Source organism: Trachurus japonicus, chromosome 16 (assembly GCF_045865225.1).
Source record: "Trachurus japonicus isolate A0001 chromosome 16, Traja_1.0".
Taxonomy (NCBI): domain Eukaryota; kingdom Metazoa; phylum Chordata; class Actinopteri; order Carangiformes; family Carangidae; genus Trachurus; species Trachurus japonicus.
The window spans coordinates 11,097,407-11,115,516 of record NC_140922.1 but is presented as its reverse complement, the minus strand read 5'-3'; the positions used below and the strand labels follow the sequence as shown (position 1 = coordinate 11,115,516).

Below are 18,110 nucleotides of genomic sequence, written 5' to 3'. Positions count from 1 at the left end.
ATCTCAATTTATGTATCTATATTTATATATATATATTTTTTATGTATATTTATACAGTCAAATATAGTAGCAGAAACATGTCCAACACACATGAACCAGGCGATAAAAGGTGAGACGTCAAGAGGGGTGGAAGGTCAATAGAACACAGATCTACACAGCTACAATTCACTACATTACTACGCAGTATGCAACAGGAGCTATGGCCCCACACCCTGACATGCTCTCTCTCCCCTCGACAGCCCGCGAAGATGTTACTACCGGGCTGTCAACTGTCGCCTCCTCGCGACAAGCAGCCGTTGATCTGACACCACTTGAATCTGATCGGTGGTCGATTGCACAGAATTACCCCCTGTGATCGTTTTCTCAGATCAGTGGCTAAAGGCGAGGAGGGCCGATATTGAGAAAAGGGCATCTAAAGGGATATTTCACAAAGGTCTTCCAGCGTGAAATGGTCTGAATTTGACTTGAGTCATTATTTCACACCATCTGCTGCATTCCTGCTGCTAAAATCCATTAGTTGAATGCTACCAGACTGGATGGATTGTGATGGGTGGGAAAAAAAACCTCCCATATGTTCATAAAAGGGAGAGAGTGCTGCAGACTGCTCTTGATGAACGTAAAGCACAACAGATGGCGTTATGAACTCAACTCAAACTCCAACCAAGCAAGTGTGAAATATCCCTTTCAGAGTAGAGGAGCCTCACCATCACCTCTCAATACTCGCCTAAAATATATATATATATTTGTTTTTTTTTATTTGTTTTTTTTTTTATTGATTGAGTGCAGCATTTATGGTGCCGAAGTCACATGATGAGGGACGTGTAGCCAATCGGTACCAGCCCCTCTTTGTCTCCCTGACGACAGCGAATCCAGTCTTGATCGACGCCTCCTAACACCACCAGTTCCTCTCCTCTGCAGAAGCTGAGCTCCGAGCCCGTTCCAGAGTGGTCACACAGCGTTCGTACTGACCTGAGAACAGACAGTAAAGACCCATTTAGGCAAAATAGTCTACATTATACCACTATACACCAGCTGTCATCCTCAGCTTAGGATGTAGTCCAGTCTGCGAGCCGCAGAGCAGGATCACTCAAAATCAGACTGGCGTCACCGATTATAGTCTTTTAAAAAGCAAAGATTATCACCAGTCCCTAGCGTCACACCAGCTGGTGATGGGACACAGAAGTCATTTTCACATGGACAAATCATGACTCAACAAGAAACCCAGAGGACGGCATGATGGACCCGGCCTAATCTATTACTTTCCAATCCAATTTCATTCTATCTCAGCCAATTAAAATGCAAAGCTCCATCCTTCAAATGACCATGTCCATCATTTGACTTCTCCTTTACCTGAGTGGTCTGGGTCTGTCCTTCATCTCCAGTGTCTCGACCTCTTTCTCTGACTCTGGCTCACTGTCTCCCTGAGGCTCCCCGGCCCTCCTCATCATCGGGGTGGAGCTGCTGCTCACCATTCTGGTCAGGGCCGTAACACCGGGGGCCAACCACTGAGAGGGACGCCTGGAGAGAAGAGGAGAGGGGTGGAACATGAAAATCAGATTTCACTGCTGTATTGCACTGTATATCACAGCAGGTCAGCATATTACACATTCACTGACTAACCTGGTTGGAGGTGTGGGACCTGTTGGGCTGTTGGGGCTTTTGGTGGCTCCAAACAGCCGACCCAGACCCCAGGGAACCTGACCACCGCTGCTGACCGGAGCGTAGTCACTTCCTGTCTGGGTCTGGAGGTCCGGCAAATCTGTCTTCATTTCCTCCCTCTTCCCTGCAGACAGGCTCAGCTCAGACAGGTTCTGGCTCAGCCGGCCTCCCCAGCGAATCACAGCCCCCCACCCCTGCTGGATCGCCTATGATAAAAAACAAAGCATGTAAAATCTGCAGGATGACACAATCATAAATAATTAAAACACTGCATAGTCAAATAAAAGTGGCTACCTGTCCTGCCTGCTGAGCCAGGCTGTCCTCCTCAACATCAGGAGGAGGTAAAGCTCCAATTTCCTTCTCCTGCACCCACAACAGCTGAGGACTCGTCTCACTGAGAGAGACTGAAGCCTTTATGGGTGCAGCACCGACTTGAGTCGACTCCCATGATCCTCCGTTCTTTGGATCAGCCAGTGATGACTGATGTTCTGGGCTTCCAAAGTCCACCTCTGAGAGGCTTTCAATGTATCTGCTGCCTGTGACTTTGGGCTGGGGGCCTTTGGTTGACTTGCCTGCATCTTGACAGGGTGGGCTGGGGATCTCCGGGCTGTGGCTGTCCGGCTCCAAGTGGTGGTGCTGGAAAAGCAGATCGAGGTTGAAGGTCAACAGGCTGAGAGGCTGCAGCACGAGCAGCAGCTCCTCGAACAGAGACTGGTAGGTGGTCAGGGACAGGCGTATGAAGGAAGTGGGGCGGTAGTATGCCTCCAACACATCTGAGAAAAGAAGAAACCACTGTTACACATCTGTATGCTCAAAACAGTCATAACATGGAAGTGAGGGAAACTTACCACTGCAGGACTGGAGGTGAGACAGCCAGAAGTCAAGAGACTTGATACTAGAAAAAACAGAGACGAGAAAACTTAGAACTCAAATTGAACATCTGCAGTGAAATAAATGTAATTTATTTTCTGGAATACGTACTTCAGTAGGCCAAGGAGGAACGCATTGAACCTGTGTTTGCTCTGTCTGAGCTGGGGAAGATCCCCCACTCTGACTTGTAGACTGAACAACGCTTGTGTTTTAGGACCTTAAAATTGGGTGGAGGGATAGAAGAGAAAATACACATGTAGAGTCAACAGAGGAACTTACAGAGGCTAGGGAAAAATTGCAGTGAGGCTTGGCACTAAGAGGCCAATCGATATCTGCAGCTGCTGTTCACTTTATTCAGCATTTTAGGCATTAAAATCAACAAGTATTGACTGATGTGTAGACAACCACACAAAGTCCAGAGCTCATTATTATCTACCAGGGAATAAATCCACCAGAAATAAGGGCTTAATATCCAAATCTGAATATCCACATCTAAACAAGTTAATTTTTCTGTGATCCTCGCTATGCTACCTGGCCTGGTGGAGGCCTGGACCAGGCCCCAGGCAGAGTTTGGCCTCCTGCCTGCAATCAGGTCACTCTGGTGGGGTTTCAATCCATCGGTCAGCAAGCTGTGCAGGGCGGGGCAGAGGCACTGCAGCACCAGACGGCCCAGAGATGGATTTATAGTGCTGTCTCCTGATAACGCCTGAGAGGAGAGGAGTGGAGAGGAGAGGAGAGGAGAGGAATGAGGAGCATGGGAGGAACGCATGGTGGGGGTGAAGTGGGATGGGATATGGGAAAAGATGTGCAGTGATGTGGAGAGACAGGAGAAGAGATCAGAAAGGATGACCCAAGACAGGGAGGGAAGGAAAATGGGACACATACATGGGGGGTTGAGAGAAACGGAGCGGTGGAGGATCGGTATGATGTGATGAGAGGTGATTTGGGAAGGGAGTTTGGAGTTAGTTTACATAGAAATTATTGCATCTACGGGACTGGGTTATCTAAAGATATTCTAGTACCTTGTTAACTGAGAGAGACTGAAGAGAGACGGAACAAAACATGTGGAGTCAGAACAAGAAGAAAAGGGAGGGAGATCATTTTCAGAGATGCACAAGACATTCATCACAACATGACTACATACAAAGACATTGATAACATATAATTAGAATGAAATCTGCCTGGAGGACAAGCCTCTTGACGTGAAACAAACAAAAACAACTCAATTCAGTCATTCAACACCGACTGACCTTCTGAACGACAGTCCGAGAAGAGCTGAACTGGGCCAAAATGGCTTCCACTGCCACACTGACCGCACTGACCAGAGCTGGAAGAAGAACAATGGTGTACAGTTACACACAGAAAGGATGAGTCGGGTCAAAGACAGCGATGCACAGCTGGGCAGGCGACAACCCACACCTTTCTTCTCCTGCAGACACAGAGAGGACAGGCCCAGACCTCTCATTGGAAACTTCACATCTTCGCCCATCCAGGACGTCTCTGCCTTCTGTACGGAGCCGGCGAATGAGACACTGCGAACAGCTGACAGCGACAGTGAGAGAGTGATTACTTGGTGTACAAATTATAAGGGAAAAAAAATCCAACATAAGCAAAATTAATCACCACAGACAGAAATGCCGTAACTAAAATATATCAATGTTATTAGTAAAAGCAATTAAGCAGTGGAGAAGCATTGGATAAAAGGCAGATAGAAGCAGATGGTGCTACTGACAACAAACAGAGAGTGAACACATTCTTGTTGACTGTGGTGAGCGTTCAACATCTGGATCTGTGAAGACAACTTCTTGTCTGCATCAGGAATAAACAAGATCCCATGCATTAACCTCCACTCCCACAAATACACTCCCACAAACACTCGCACGTACTTGATAAAAGCATAAGCATACACAGGAGAAACTGCTGAGCAAGAAGGGAAACAACTGAGCTACCACAAGAATCGGGTAAGATAAAATAACACATGTGCAAAAGGTGGGTTTTGTATATACATACTCATGTTTATATAAAAAGGAGTTATATAAACCAGTTACGTAAATGCAAACATTCATCTCATGAATGGGATGCGGTGAGTCACATTTATTTAACACTCCAGCACCAGCAACCAGCTATTTGGGTTGTGCTTTGCATGAAATGCATGTGTCAATTTCAACACAGCGTGCAACAACACAGAAACAGACAAGACAAGATGGACACAAAGACAGACAGATAGCAGAGACAAAGACAGAGAGAGAGAGAGAGAGAGTGATGAGTGTGACTCTAGACAACCTCCAACAAGAACAGCTGTTACCCTTCTGAAGGCCTTTTGCAAATTTGAAAGGACAGCGTAGATAAGATGTATCAGATGACCTGCGGGGAGCTGGCTTCTGATGCATAAAGCAGCTAGTTTCCCCCGTTCTTTCAAATCTGCAAATCCCCCAGGTTGACAAAAGTGACAAAAAGTGTGAGGGCAACCATACCCACAGCAGAAAACAAAGACAGAAACAGATGGTAAGAGAGACAGAGAGACAGAGAGATGGACAGACAGACAGACAGACAGACAGACAGACAGACAGACGGACAGACGGACAGGCAGACCCACAGACAGACGGACAGGCAGACAGACAGACTGACATGCATGCAAGCTAGGTGTCAGACAAAGAGAGAGAATGTAAGATGTAGGGAGGCAGAAGAGAGAGAGAGAGAGAGAGAGAGAGAAATCTTACTCGCCACGCGTGACTGCGGAGGAGCCTGGTTGAGTTTTGGGGGTAGGGGGGGCGCCCTGGGCGGTATAGGAGGGTAGAGGTTTGGATAGTAGAGGGGAGCAGCGAGGGCAGGCAAGGTGTGCGAGCGGGGGAAAAGCGGTGAGCTGAGGCAGGAGCCTGCTGAGCCTGGGGGGGGCGCTCCGGGACGGTGGGGAGGGGAGAGGGCTCCGATGGGGGAGAGACGAGGAGGAGCGCCCCTGTGCAGGGGGCAGTTCTTAGGGTGGTACAGGTAATAGGTGGGGAGAGGAGGAAGCTCTTTGGACGTCCTGGCCTTGTTGATGTTGTGGGTTTTGTGTGAGCGTGAGCCCTTCTCTGAATACAGGGAATCCTTAGCACTGATCCTGTTTGAATGCGTCATCATGACATCTATGTTCTTGTATGGAGTGGTGCAGCCTGGTGGCTCAGAGGTGCCGCCACAGACAGGTGTATCTGCTTCAGTGTGTGTGTCATGCTTCTGCTCTGAGTCACTGCAGTAGAGAGAGTCCAAATTACTAATAGAGTCAGACACAAACTCCCTTTCATTAGTTTTGGAATCGCTGATGGATTGGTTTGCAGAGAGTGTGTTTTGCTTCTCATAATCATGAGGCGAGTTTACGCCGAAATCAGCCAGGGAATCGCAGTTAAACCCAGGGCTTATATCAGTGCTGGAATCATCTCTGTGGATACGAGTCGAGCTGGCAGCGGGGGTCCACTGTGTGCTGCAGTGTTTGTCTGTAGACTCCCTGCCTACGTGGCTGTGGGGCCTGGGATCTGCAATGGGTTGAGAGTTACAGTAGCCTCGGCGATAGGGAGGGAGGGCATTGTGGAGGAAGTAGGGTTGGGAGGACTGGGCGAGGGACAGTGGGGGTGAGGAAACTGCTTATAGGGGAAAGGTCAAAAGGCCAGAAATTGTAAGGTGCAGCAGTTTAAATGGGGAGGGCAGGCGCACAAGCAAAGTGATATGAGGGAGTGAAGCAGAACCATGGACAAACAATGGAAACAACAGAATGGGATGGAGAGGCGAGGGAAATTAACCAGAGTAAAGTAAAAAAAAAAATGTGGCAACGAAATGGGAAGGAGAGAGAGATGCAGAAAATGTTAGTGTCAGTCGAGAGAAAAATGCACATTCATGAATGTATTCCAGCAGAAATCGTCATCATGTAAACATCATGCAGTAATGCGGTTTCTTGACGAGTCAAATAGTTGATTGACATTTACAAATTGACAGTGTATGACAGTCAATGGAGTTGACTCATGAACAGCAATAACGACAGTCTCTTCGCCCAGAGGGGCTAAAACACAAAAGGAAATGATACCACTGCAATAAAAGAACATTTCCCAGCTGGATAGTAGAGAAAAATAGAAACACTCAATCAGCCACTCTATTCATTCACCATAATGAAAATGCCACTATCAATCAAAGATGTAACATACTTCATTATACAAGTCTTCTTCACGGCATCTGCTTTCACTTTCTATTCCTACACACATGCATTTTAAGTTTTGAATACTAGGTATAAGACACCACAGTGAGTTAAGTACCGGTCCTTATGATAAATGGCTCATACTTTACTGCAGTGCTTGCCATCATCACCTCTGGATCACCTTCTCTTTCGCTTCCTGTTCTCTGCCTTTGTTTCTCTCTCTCTCTGTCTGTCTCTCCCTCTCCTACCCCGCCACCCCTCCCCTCTGCACCGGTACAGCATACAGTGTAATGCTGAGTCAGTCAACAGATAACGGAGTTCTGCCTGTTCCTGCTCAATCACCGTGACTGTCTCTGTGGCGCTCCAGAGACTGTGGCAACACAGTTTTCATTACACACTATTACCTGTGACGGACTGCTACGCTGTGGGCTACAAAATGAGCTAGAAAGCAACCATACCTTGGTTAGACTTGGGCTGTCTTTGAACTGTGAGCAACACATGATACTTCCTATTTTTCCCCTACACTGGCTCTCAGCCATTGGTCCATGTACTAAGATCCACCCCTTGGGCTCTTAAAGGTGTACACATCTGCTGCCTGCTACCATGGCCACCACACCTCAATGCAGTGATTTTGGGGAAACTTCTCCAGCATTTAAGTCGGTCATTATCATAATCATTAAGACTACACAGGCAAATGAGAAATAATGTTTAAGTACAGACACAACTGGCACAGAAATAGTTACCTTAACAAAATCAACAGCCAGTTGTTACTGGGAGAGGTCAGACAGTTTTTAAAATGACCACATCCTGCTGTATGTAGACATTGCCAATCTAATCTTTAATTTCTATGTGGCCTACTGCAGCACTGCCTGGGATGGGTAACTTGATCTGAGCTATCTGTGCCACCCTAGGGAGCAAGTGGGGGGTGGGTGAGGAGGCAGGATAGACAGCAAGAGAAAAACATGTAAACAACCTGAGCTGATGAGATTTAAAACGAGCCTACTACAACTGGGAAAGAGAAGGCGAATGTAAATTCACGAAATAAAGAAAACAAAATAGATATGAGCTATGTGTTGGAGGGAGAAAAGAGAAAGAGAAAGGTGGTGAGCTCAGTGGGGCCTCCATTATCCCCCTCCCCTCGGCCTGAAGTGGATGAATAATTGAATAAGGCAGTGGTGACATCACACTCTGATAACCAGTACAGGAAATACTGGCTGGAAAGTTTCCAACCTCTTCGTTCTCCTCATATTACCTTCACTCCACTCCCTGTCTTCATCCCTCCATCTCACTCCTCTTGTTCTGCTTCTTCTCCAGCTTCGATTGCCCTGTTTCTCCCATCTGAAATTGCCCTCTGTTTTTCCCTCACCATCATTTATCCATCACATCATCATCACCATTATGCATCATCCCTTTCTGACTCATGCTCATCCTCCATCTCTTTGCCTAACCCTACCCTCCATGAATCAGCTCCATAAATGTCTCTACATTTTCATCTCGCATTATTTTCTATTTCTTTCTATTGTCCCGTCCAAGGATGTTATTTGTGCACCACTGAGAATGTGAACAAGCTGACCGTCTTCCTCCATCTGTTTGTCAGTATCTGCCCATATCAGAGTTGTCATGGTGTCCACTAAGTTACACAAGCTTATTCTGATTATTATTTTCTCACATTCACACACAAAAGGTGTACACCCATGCACACACACACACACACACACACACACATAACATTATTACCATCATCATCATATAATTCATACTGACCTGAAGTTCTTGATTGGAAGGACCTTTCTCCATCGGCACATCCTCTCACCTCCACCTCCACCTCCTCTTTTTCTTCTTCCTTCTCTTCCTTCAACTCCCTCTTAACTTCCTCACCCTCCCACTCTCTGCCCATGGTCCACAGGCTGCTGTCACTGACTGAGCAACCAATTTTCTGCGAAGGGCACAGCTCCAGTTGACCGCCCTCCTCGTCAGCCCTCTGGAGCATTTCCTTCAGAGCAGCCATTGAGGTGAGAGCTGGCGGCGGCTGCATGAACAGGGCCTGAGCCTGAGAGGTGTATTCCCATGGGATGCCATCACAGCTTGCCTTCTCTCTTCTCCACTTCAAGTTGTACAGTATATCTGGATCTGGGGTGATGACTGTCGGGTCGGGGTCTGGATCAGTGATCACCTTTGTTGGCGGGGAACTGTTCTTGTTGCGGAAACGCAGCTCTTTGAAGGTCGTGACCTTTGGGGCCGACCCTGGAGATGACCCTGACGAACTGAGCTTCTTTTGGGTTTCCATAATAGATTTTCTCATGTCCGTGGCCGGGGGCTGCGGCGGGGCGTCACAATCTGGTGTGAATGCTATGAGCCAATCAAATCGTTCGGGTTGTGCAGAGTTGGCAGAGAGAGTGCTGACTTTGGGGGGTGGCAGAGACGGGGGGATTGGGGGCAAGGGGCGAGGAGGAGGTGGAGGGGGAGGTGAATCTGGTAACTCAGGAGGATAGTGGAAAGTCTCAAAGCTCATGTTCTTCACTTTACCCTCTTGTGTATTGCTAAAACCGGTGCTGTAGTAATGGTCGGAAGTCACGCCGCTGTTCCTCTTCCTTCTTCTTGCCATCTCTGTGAAGGAGGTGGTCCTGTGTGCGTCCTTGCTCTCCTCTTTCTTTTTGCCTTCTTCAACTATATCTACTCTCTGATCTCCATCCAACTTGGCTCTCCTGCTGCATACATCTCGATCCATGAATTCAGTGTCACCTTCCTTCTCCTCCCCGTCTTTTAGTCTGAACTCATGACGTGACTCCATAGATCTAGAAGAAAGGTGATTATCTCCGTCTCCCTCGTCCTCTAACCCTCCCACACAGACACCGAGCTCTGGGCTGAGTTTGAGGAGCTCGGCTTGGGTCAGTCCTGCAAGCATCAACAACTTCCGAATCTCTACATCCAGGGCGTGGAAGGAGGGGGGAGGAGGCAGGGCGGGTGGAGGTGGGATGGCCGGGGGAGATGTAGAGGAGACTGAGATAACAGGTGGAGGAGGAAGAGGCGGTGGCCGAGTGGTGGGGGGCGGTAGGGACAGCGGGGTCTTTTCCTGTTCGGCTTGAAGAGCAGCAAGCCGCTGTGCCTCCTTCCTGGCAAGGTGGCGCTTCCGAGGCGGGGGTATGGGGGGAGTTGGGGTTGGGATCGCTGGAGGTGGAGAAGGAGTGGTGTATAAGGTGAGATAAGGTACTGGCTTAGAGGCAGGAAGAGGAGGAACTGATGGTGGAGATGGAGGAAGGGGTTTCTCGCACCTAAAAGTGGTGAATGTGGGGGATGATGAGTTAGGAGAGAAAGTAGATAATGTCGGAGAGGTGGAGACGGCCATGGAGGTGGTCTCCCTGCTGATATTGATGTAGGTGTGGAGGTACGAGCTCACGCTAGCGTGACGTGCGGGAGGTTTAGGGGGTCTCGGTGGAGGCTCGACGGGGGAAGGGGTGAGGGAATCTGGAGCGAGAGGATCTTCGCAGTCTGATGGAGCAGTGAGGTCGACCCCGGCGTCTGAGAACTCCTGGGACTCTCCCATCATTCCCCCAGGATTTTTATACAACTTCCAGGGAATGTCGATGTTGCCCATTTCATCCATGACATCGGAGAGGTCCTGTTCCTCCAGATCAGCGAGATCAAATCCCTTCTCATGGAGTTTGGCGATGTAGGCCAGTTTTACCTCTCTGTTCACCTTCTCCAAGCGATCCAGGTGATCTAACCGATCTCTGAGAACATCCCAGTGCTGTTCCCCCTCCAGATCCCAACGAGCCACTTGGATCACCTGACTGAAGCGCTCCATTTTCCCAAACTCCCCTACTGACTCTAGAAAGTCAAGCAGACCTAGTTTGGTGGCTTCAGAATCCCCTACGACTCCGATATAATCAGGAGACGGGGAGTCCAGGGCTGAGGGGTAGCCCTCATCTGGGGAGCAAGGGGGAATCGGGGAATGAGACGCTAAGGTGAAGGGGTTGCGTCCAAGAGGAAGGGATGGGGGTGAACGTGCAGGAGGCTGGCACTCGGGGGCTTCAGGATGAGAACGGTCTTTGGGGGACAGAGCGACAGAAAGATTATCTTGGTCATGGGAAGAGCAGATGGAGGCGGATTGATCTGCACAGTCAGACTCCAGATCAGAGCAGGAGCTGATGGAAGTGGAGGAGGAGGAGGTAGAGGAGGTGAGCGAGAACTCCAGGAGGGAGGGGGGACAGTCACAGCATGAGGGCACCAGAGTGTCATCATCATCGTCATCGTCATCATTGTCATCGTCGATATCAATGTCCCCACTGCTCTCTTCCTCGTCATCTTCTTCCTCCACCTTCACGTTTTTCTTGTTGTCCAGGTTTTCGCTTTCATCTGCATTTTTGTCTTCGTTTTCCAGACCGGCAGCAGGGCAGGGCTCCAGCTGGGCCTGCGCTTGTGATGGAGGCTGACGCTGCTCCTTGGCCCCTGTCCCATCCTGCCCCTGGGGCAACAGGGCCGGAGGAGGAGGAAGCTGTAGTTGCTGTCTGATGGAGATGGTGTTGTTGTTATTGTGGTTATGGTTGAACATACTGTTGTTGTCTTGCGGGGAGCGGCCATCGCAGCACAGACAGGGGAGGCTCGGCTCGTTGCAATTTGGGTCAAGAGGGAGAGCGGCTGGAAGCGGAGGGGGCGGAGCAGCTGCAGGTGCAATTTTGGTTGCTGCTGATGCTCGAGAATTCTTGGGTTTGGGTTTAGCTGCCTTGGAGATGGTGGTACCCTGTTTCTGAGAGCTAAACCTGGACTGGGTCACCGGAGCTCGAGGCTGCACGCCTACCCTAGTCCTGGTGGGCGCAGCAGCGGGGCCTTTGGTGGCTCGGCGTGGGGAGGATGTGGTGATTGTGTTCATGTTTTTATCCTCCCTCTGAAATCCAGGGCCATGAGACTTTGGTCCGGCCAAGGTATTGGTTCGTCTGCTGACGTCAAAGCGCCGTGGCTTTGGAGGCTGAGAGGAACTGCTAGAGGACTGCATTGTGGGAATTAGAGTTTTTTAGGATGCGCTGATATTTCTGTTGCTATAGAAACTAGTGTTGTAAAGACTGGAGGGATCCAAACAATGACGCGCCGTGACGGTCACATCTTGGCTTCACTCCCAAGATCCTGTAACATCAAAGGAGACACACAGTGAATAACGACTACGAGCAAACTCTGCTCATCAAAGACCATTTTCTTGCTCTACGATGTTTTCATATTAGACTAAGACTTTGAAGTAAAAACCCATCGTCTGGACTATTCATTAAATCCCAATTTCTTTTAGGCTTTTTATAATTACCACGGCCCAAGTCCTGTGAGGACACATCGGTGATACGAACACACACAATCCAATAAGAACAAAAACACATCATGAAGCATCAGCACTCATGGTTAATAATTAGACCCGAAGTGTCAACTCATAAATTAACAGAAAATATAATCAACCACTATTACGATGAAGACTTGTTAGTCCCAGCTTCTCAAATCATGGCATTTTAAGATGAATGCTTTGAACATTTGAACTGAATATCATGAGACTGTTGCTCAGACATCTGAAAATAATGATTAAAAAATATGTAGTCTAATAGCATTACATTTTTGAAGCATCTTTTTGATGACAACATCGAGCTGCTACAAAAAATTGTTTTTTTGCTGTATTTCAGTAAATAAATACTTAAATATGTAGGTACATAACAGAAGTGCTGCTTAATTCGTGAGCTGTTTTTTCAGTGTATGCGTCCACAGTGTTATGCTCCTTGGTTTTTCAGGTATTATCTATGCAAAATCAAACACCCACCCACACACACATCACATAAAATGGTCCTCTATGAAAATAATCATCAGCTAATTTGTAGCTTAATAAATGTCACACGTCGCCTTCATCTGTTCTGTTCAGCTTCACTGAGCTCTGGTATTCATGAGTTTACAGTAGTCAAGCTGCCTCCATCTGTGCCATGTCCATTTTTACAAGCAGGCAAGAGGCAGCAAGATCTAGATCAAAAGAAATGACGTACAGTAGGCTATATACTATATCAAAAACACCATACCTGGGGCAATGACTGATCATTAGGCACATTTAACTGGAGCATGAAATAATCAGACAGCAGCACTGAACATCACCAAGTCTGTCTTTTTTTTTTAAAAGCCCATCCACCGAAGGCTATTTGCTCATATTCCTCCACAGTGCCCTTCACATCAGTGAGGAATACAAATCGCTCAAGTGCTTGCTTACACGGGGCCTTCGTCTGAATGGCCATTACGGACAATACAGCCTTGAAATAAAACAAAAACACAACGGATCATCATATGTAATCTAACCTGTCCCGAGCACAGTATTCACCCCTGCATTTATTGATCCCACAGACAGAGCTGATGGAGACAGGGAGGAGAGGAGGAGGAGGGCGAGGGGGGGGAGGGGGAGGAGGGAGGAGGGGGTACCTCCAACCGCATCGCCCTGATACACCTAGGCCCATCCACCCTGATCATAACTCAAAATAACGCTCCTATGTTCAGATGCGCATCGAAATGCATAATAACATCTAACGCATTCACGCATAAAGAGCGTTAAAGACACATCAGTGTTGAGAGCGGAATTGCATGTTTCCAGATCTACGCAGCCTCTGTGTGGGAACAGGAGGCTAAATAGCTCAGACCCGAGGCAGCCGCGCAGGCTCATTTTAAAATATAACATAAAACAACCTAAATACATGGCAGAAAATAAGATGGCACTCGACTCACGATCAGATTCAGGAAAAGATGGATGAAGGTCTCCATCTCGTCGGGCTCTCTCGCATCCCAGTCTGTGAGAATGTGAGGCTCTCTGTCGACGCTCACAGCCTCAGCATCCGTCTTCTCGCGAGCATCCAACAAACCAACTACCCCCCCGCCCACCCCCTACGCCGACCAAACCACACCCCTTCCTTGCCTTATCATCACATCCAATTTATCTTCAGTCATTTTCAGTTTAACCTCCTTTCAAGAACTAATTTTTGAGACCAAGTGTTAAGTGGGAGACGCTCATTTCCTTTCTTTAAAAAAATAAAATAATAATAATCACACCATCTCCCATTCACTCATGCATTCATTAGTTTGCCTTTACGGAAATTAACTTACAGCCAGCTACCATTCATTTTAGTCACTGATCTGATCTGTCGATAACATTCTTCATGATACACTAATTTAGTTAATTTGAAAAAGTCAAATCTCAGAGTCAGTAACCCAAACATATTCAGTTTATTCTCAGCAATGAAATTAAAGGGATAAAATCATTATGTATCATGATCCTAAACCAGAGAACTTAATCTTTGTGGAAGAAATTGTTGCATTAAAAATGTTGATCATCTTTTTAATAATTGATTGATTGACAACACACACAAAAAACCACCAGGATGAAAAAGACTGAATAATGCTGGGCATATATTATTTATTTAAAACAATGACATCCAGAATCAATATAAAAAAATATAGAATTAACACAGCTGATCAGCTGATCAGGCTCGAACCTCTGTCCACAATCAGGACACATCTACTGTCCTGTCTGTGTTGTCCCTCTTTGTTCATTACCAATTAATACATCTATTATTCTATCACCAAAACTGTTTCACTATAGCATTTTATTTGTATCTTTATCTTGTCAAGCATTCCTCGAGGTAGATAAATGGGAAAGCTTTCTTAATCCATGTGACACTGCCCACTAGTCATCCTCATGTCAGTGACTGGTCACAATGCACATTATGCACTACAGTAGGTTCAACAAATAGAACTGAAGAGAGAGGCTGTTTGATGACAGCAACATCCAAATATCTACAAACCACTGAAAAGCTAAGAAACTTTCTGCAGGATTTCAAAACATAATAGTCCTGTTTGGGAACCTTGTCTCATCTGAGAGGAGCTCATTTGTCCACCATGATGAGTCAAAGGTGAACCTGGCCGATTCTCGACACAACGTTTAGGCTAGCTTTCAGTCATTCCCTTTCACTTGTTCCTCTTGTAGATTTTCTTGGCAAAGTTGAGGAAGACTGAGTGAGGAAGGTTCTGAGCGTGACAGGCGATGAGTTTCTGTAGCCGCTGGTAGCTCTCATCTTCATATTTGTGGTACAGTGTCGGCATTTGCAGGGTGTTGTACAGTGCTTTGACCTTTTCTACACTGGCTTCATCGTGGCGTGCGTAAGATGCCTGAGTAGAAGATAAAGATGAAGTCAACTTTTGCCTGTGTTTCAAAACATACCAAATACTTGGCGAGTTCAAATTTAAAAACAAAGGCAGTACCGTTCTGCAAATAGTTTGACTGTAATCATCTATTTCACAACTAATAATGACAAAAATTACAATTTTTGTTTGTACTGCTTGGATTAGATTGTTAACCTCCGTATTTCTATGGATGGCATTTGTTATAGGTACACAGTTTCATTTAGAATAAGCAACAGTGCTATTAGAGTCATTTACAATTGGCTGATTGAGACTCATTTCACAACAGTGGAAGCGAGCAATGAGCATCAACATCATTTTTTAAGATGGATAACCACACTTCCTTAGTTTAATCTGAATATATTTTAGTCACAATATTTGAGTCTTTGCACACGACTCAATTACATTATATCAAAGCCTATCCTAAGTGTTTAAATAGAAAGGGCTGTTAGTCTGACCTCCAGCTCTGCTCTCTGTGCAGGAGTCATAATTTCCAGGGCAGTCACCACCAGCCAGCTGCATTTGTTATCTTGGATGTCTGTACCAATCTTTCCTGTCACCGCAGGGTCACCATAACAGTCCAGGTAGTCGTCCTGTAAATGACATACTAATGGTTATTGCATATTATCCAATATGTGGTGTGAAAGAGAGACAATGTGCAAAAGTAATTACCTGTATCTGAAAAAACTCTCCCATCTCAAGCAAGATGTGTTTGGCATTATTGTGTTCCTCCTCGCTACTGATTCCTGCCTACATCGGGATGGTAAGATAGTTTACTCAAAGGTTTGTAACATCAATATCATCACCACCATGCCCATGACTTTGTTGTCATGTGTTTACAGGATAAACACACTTACCATGTACATTGCAGCTGCTACTGGGAGGTAAAACGAGTAAAAGGCAGTCTTGTACTTTACAATAGCTTTGTACCTGAAAGACAAGGAGAGAAATCTTTACATTTATTTGCTATGGTAAACAATATTCTTCTCTCTAAATTTACCTAACTGTTTTCACTTCATTACCTTTCCATTGTGAACCTGTTGAGATCAATCTGACCAGGAGGGGCTGTCATGAGGTCCAGAGCTTGGCCGAGCTCCGTCTGGAAAGATGTCTGAAGCACACGGAAATATAGTCAACATCCTGTGTTTGTATGCGTGTGCCCATGTAATCAATCAGAGCTTTTAATACCTCTGTAAACAGCTCCAACAGGTGGACATAGTATGGCTGGTCCCGGCAATGTCTGCGTAGTAGTCTGTAGATTGACGCCTCCAGAAGAAATGAATCATTGATGGCATCCAGACCAATTCCATCCTTCAAAATAAGCAAAGCAGGATTGACATGAGAAACTGAGCAGACCATTAATAGAGAAATATAAATCATTACACACTAGTCTGACCTTCTTATACCAGCAGGGCTGTCCCCTCCGAGTCACAGATGCATCCATGATATCATCTGCCACAAGGAAAAATGCCTGAAGCTGCAAGAAAAAAAGAGACACAGCTGTAACACTTAATGACTTACAGGAGGTAACACCCATTACAAAATGTTATTACAACAGTCAGTCTTACTCCGTGCTTAAGAGATGAAGTTTTAGTGACACTTTAGGCAGCACTTGAGAATAGACGAAAAAAAACAACGCAAACGAAAATATGGATCTATAAGGCCAGAGTCTGAAGAAAGTAAATACATCAGCAACGTTAAAATGGGAAGTAGACGAATAGATTGTGTAAATTAAGTGGTTTAAACTTTAAAGAACTCTCAGAGCTCAACTTGGCTCACCCAGTGTATCACAGTTGTTGGACTCCTATAGACTTAAGACTGAGGTATGGCCATGAATAACTACACAAAAATATACCGAAATGTGCTACAGACTGACTAACAGAACTGATGTTATACTATATTTCATTATTGTACAATATCAAATTATATTTAAGGCCTATTTGTCCTTACAAAAGACACAAATCTTTTACCATAAAATAAGGGAAGGACCTATTTTTTTTTACAGTCTATGGGAAGGACCTATAAGGATTTCGTGCATATTTAAAGCAGTGGGACAAAGCATGTGGAAAATTCATGAGGAAAATTCATGAGGACAACAGCACAATGTACAGCCTTTTGACGACAGTGCACCTGTAATGAAGCAATGTGATCTTTTATCACTTTAACATACAGGAACATACACTTACCAACTCTATGCACCAGCCAACCAACAGGGCCCGCTGCACAGTGTCCTGGGTGAGCTCAGTGGGTGGGAGAAGCTGCCTCAGAGAGCCAATCACAGACAGGCCTCGGTTCCTCTTTCCTCCGGGGGCATTGTACACCAAGACCTATGGGCAAAAACGTGCAGGGAAAGGGGGGGTTACGCGAGGGGCAGTAGTGTTTAGCACTTGACAGACAAGAGAGGAGTCATCATCATAACTTAACTTACCTCTCTCAACCTGTTCAGAGCGTCCGACAGCGCGGGATCAGCGAGGTCCCTCTGTGTGAGCTCAGTGACCAGCTCATCAAACTGGTCCTCAAACAGCCGAGTGTCCGACAGCAGCGCTTTCTTGGTGTGTGTCCCGTTGCAAGTGCCGTCTCCCTGGAAAGACGAGGTGTACAACAGAAGAGACGTGTGTGGTTTTAACCTGAGCGGTGACACAGCTAGCCACATTTTTGTGGTGTTAATGACCACGCTGAGCAGTCGTCTCATTCCCGACCAGCCGACGAAGTGTCCTACTACTACCAACCAGCGGTAAACAAGCTGCGGTCTGTCAGACTGTACCAACTGGTCCAGACATCACACCGCGTTACAAACTTGTTGTTCCGGGTGAGGAAAAACACTGAGTTAGCTCCATGGCCTCATATCCCTAATACCAGTTAGCAAGAGCACGGATTATGTGAAGAGAGTTACTATTATTAGCTAGCAAGTTCCGTTGTCAGGAGAAGAAACGTTAGCTGCCGTTAAGTCTACATTTTCATCCTGCCTCCACCCGTTAACTAAATTAGCAATAGCATACCGAATCAACACAGTTTTTGTTCGTACACATGCCTCTACATACCATGATGATACAATCCTGTTATCCCAAACTGTTCGCTGAAATGTAGAAGAAAAGCTTCTCTTGAGTTTTTTGAGTCTTGATGTACACCTGAAGCCTGTGAACGTCTCCTGAAACCAGGATGTGTAAACTGTAGTTCGCTGTCCCGCCACCGTCCGTTTTATTATAAAGCGACAGAACTAGGTTTCCCAGGATCCCTT

The 18,110-nt window shown here is 46.4% G+C and overlaps 2 protein-coding genes across 8 annotated transcripts; both read right to left on the bottom strand.

Moving 5' to 3' along the window:
* rusc1 (RUN and SH3 domain containing 1) lies at window positions 1–13,552 on the bottom strand. 6 transcript variants are annotated; one of them, XM_085801323.1, is made up of 13 exons: window positions 13,424–13,552; window positions 8,456–11,812; window positions 5,250–6,146; window positions 3,949–4,071; window positions 3,780–3,856; window positions 3,552–3,569; window positions 3,061–3,235; window positions 2,641–2,746; window positions 2,508–2,554; window positions 1,954–2,432; window positions 1,621–1,865; window positions 1,351–1,518; window positions 1–969 (listed from the first exon to the last, which is right to left on the bottom strand). In XM_085801323.1, the coding sequence occupies exons 2-13, from the start codon at window positions 11,682–11,684 to the stop codon at window positions 804–806; spliced, it is 5,730 nt and encodes a 1,909-aa protein (XP_085657449.1). In that variant the 5' UTR covers window positions 11,685–11,812; window positions 13,424–13,552; the 3' UTR covers window positions 1–803. The 6 variants fall into 6 exon arrangements, with proteins under 6 accessions (XP_085657449.1, XP_085657450.1, XP_085657451.1 ...); XM_085801324.1 differs by having other exon boundaries at window positions 5,250–6,143; XM_085801325.1 differs by lacking the exon at window positions 3,552–3,569.
* Window positions 13,553–14,091: 539 nt separating this feature from the next.
* Window positions 14,092–18,049, bottom strand: fdps (farnesyl diphosphate synthase (farnesyl pyrophosphate synthetase, dimethylallyltranstransferase, geranyltranstransferase)). Of its 2 annotated transcripts, XM_085801319.1 has the most exons (10): window positions 17,914–18,049; window positions 17,301–17,453; window positions 17,059–17,199; window positions 16,269–16,349; window positions 16,061–16,183; window positions 15,895–15,983; window positions 15,730–15,802; window positions 15,545–15,622; window positions 15,331–15,465; window positions 14,092–14,860 (listed from the first exon to the last, which is right to left on the bottom strand). In XM_085801319.1, exons 1-10 carry the CDS (start codon window positions 17,914–17,916, stop codon window positions 14,660–14,662), a joined length of 1,077 nt encoding a protein of 358 aa, XP_085657445.1. In that variant the 5' UTR covers window positions 17,917–18,049; the 3' UTR covers window positions 14,092–14,659. The 2 variants fall into 2 exon arrangements, with proteins under 2 accessions (XP_085657445.1, XP_085657444.1); XM_085801318.1 differs by lacking the exon at window positions 17,914–18,049 and having other exon boundaries at window positions 17,301–17,674.
* Window positions 18,050–18,110: the final 61 nt, after the last annotated feature.

Bases quoted from the DNA above. Each gene is read 5' to 3' on its own strand.
- rusc1 (XM_085801323.1), bottom strand. From the start codon at position 11,684: ATGCAGTCCTCTAGCAGTTCCTCTCAGCCTCCAAAGCCACGGCGCTTT. The intron at 6,147-8,455 runs GTCAGTATGAAT...TTCCCCTATAAG, and splicing joins CTTCCAATCAAGAACTTCAG to CAGTTTCCTCACCCCCACTG. The intron at 970-1,350 runs GTAAAGGAGAAG...GTCTGTTCTCAG, and splicing joins GACAGACCCAGACCACTCAG to GTCAGTACGAACGCTGTGTG.
- fdps (XM_085801318.1), bottom strand. From the start codon at position 17,564: ATGAGACGACTGCTCAGCGTGGTCATTAACACCACAAAAATGTGGCTA. The intron at 15,623-15,729 runs GTAAGTGTGTTT...ATCCCGATGTAG, and splicing joins TAGCAGCTGCAATGTACATG to GCAGGAATCAGTAGCGAGGA. The intron at 15,466-15,544 runs GTAATTACTTTT...TGTCATTTACAG, and splicing joins GAGAGTTTTTTCAGATACAG to GACGACTACCTGGACTGTTA.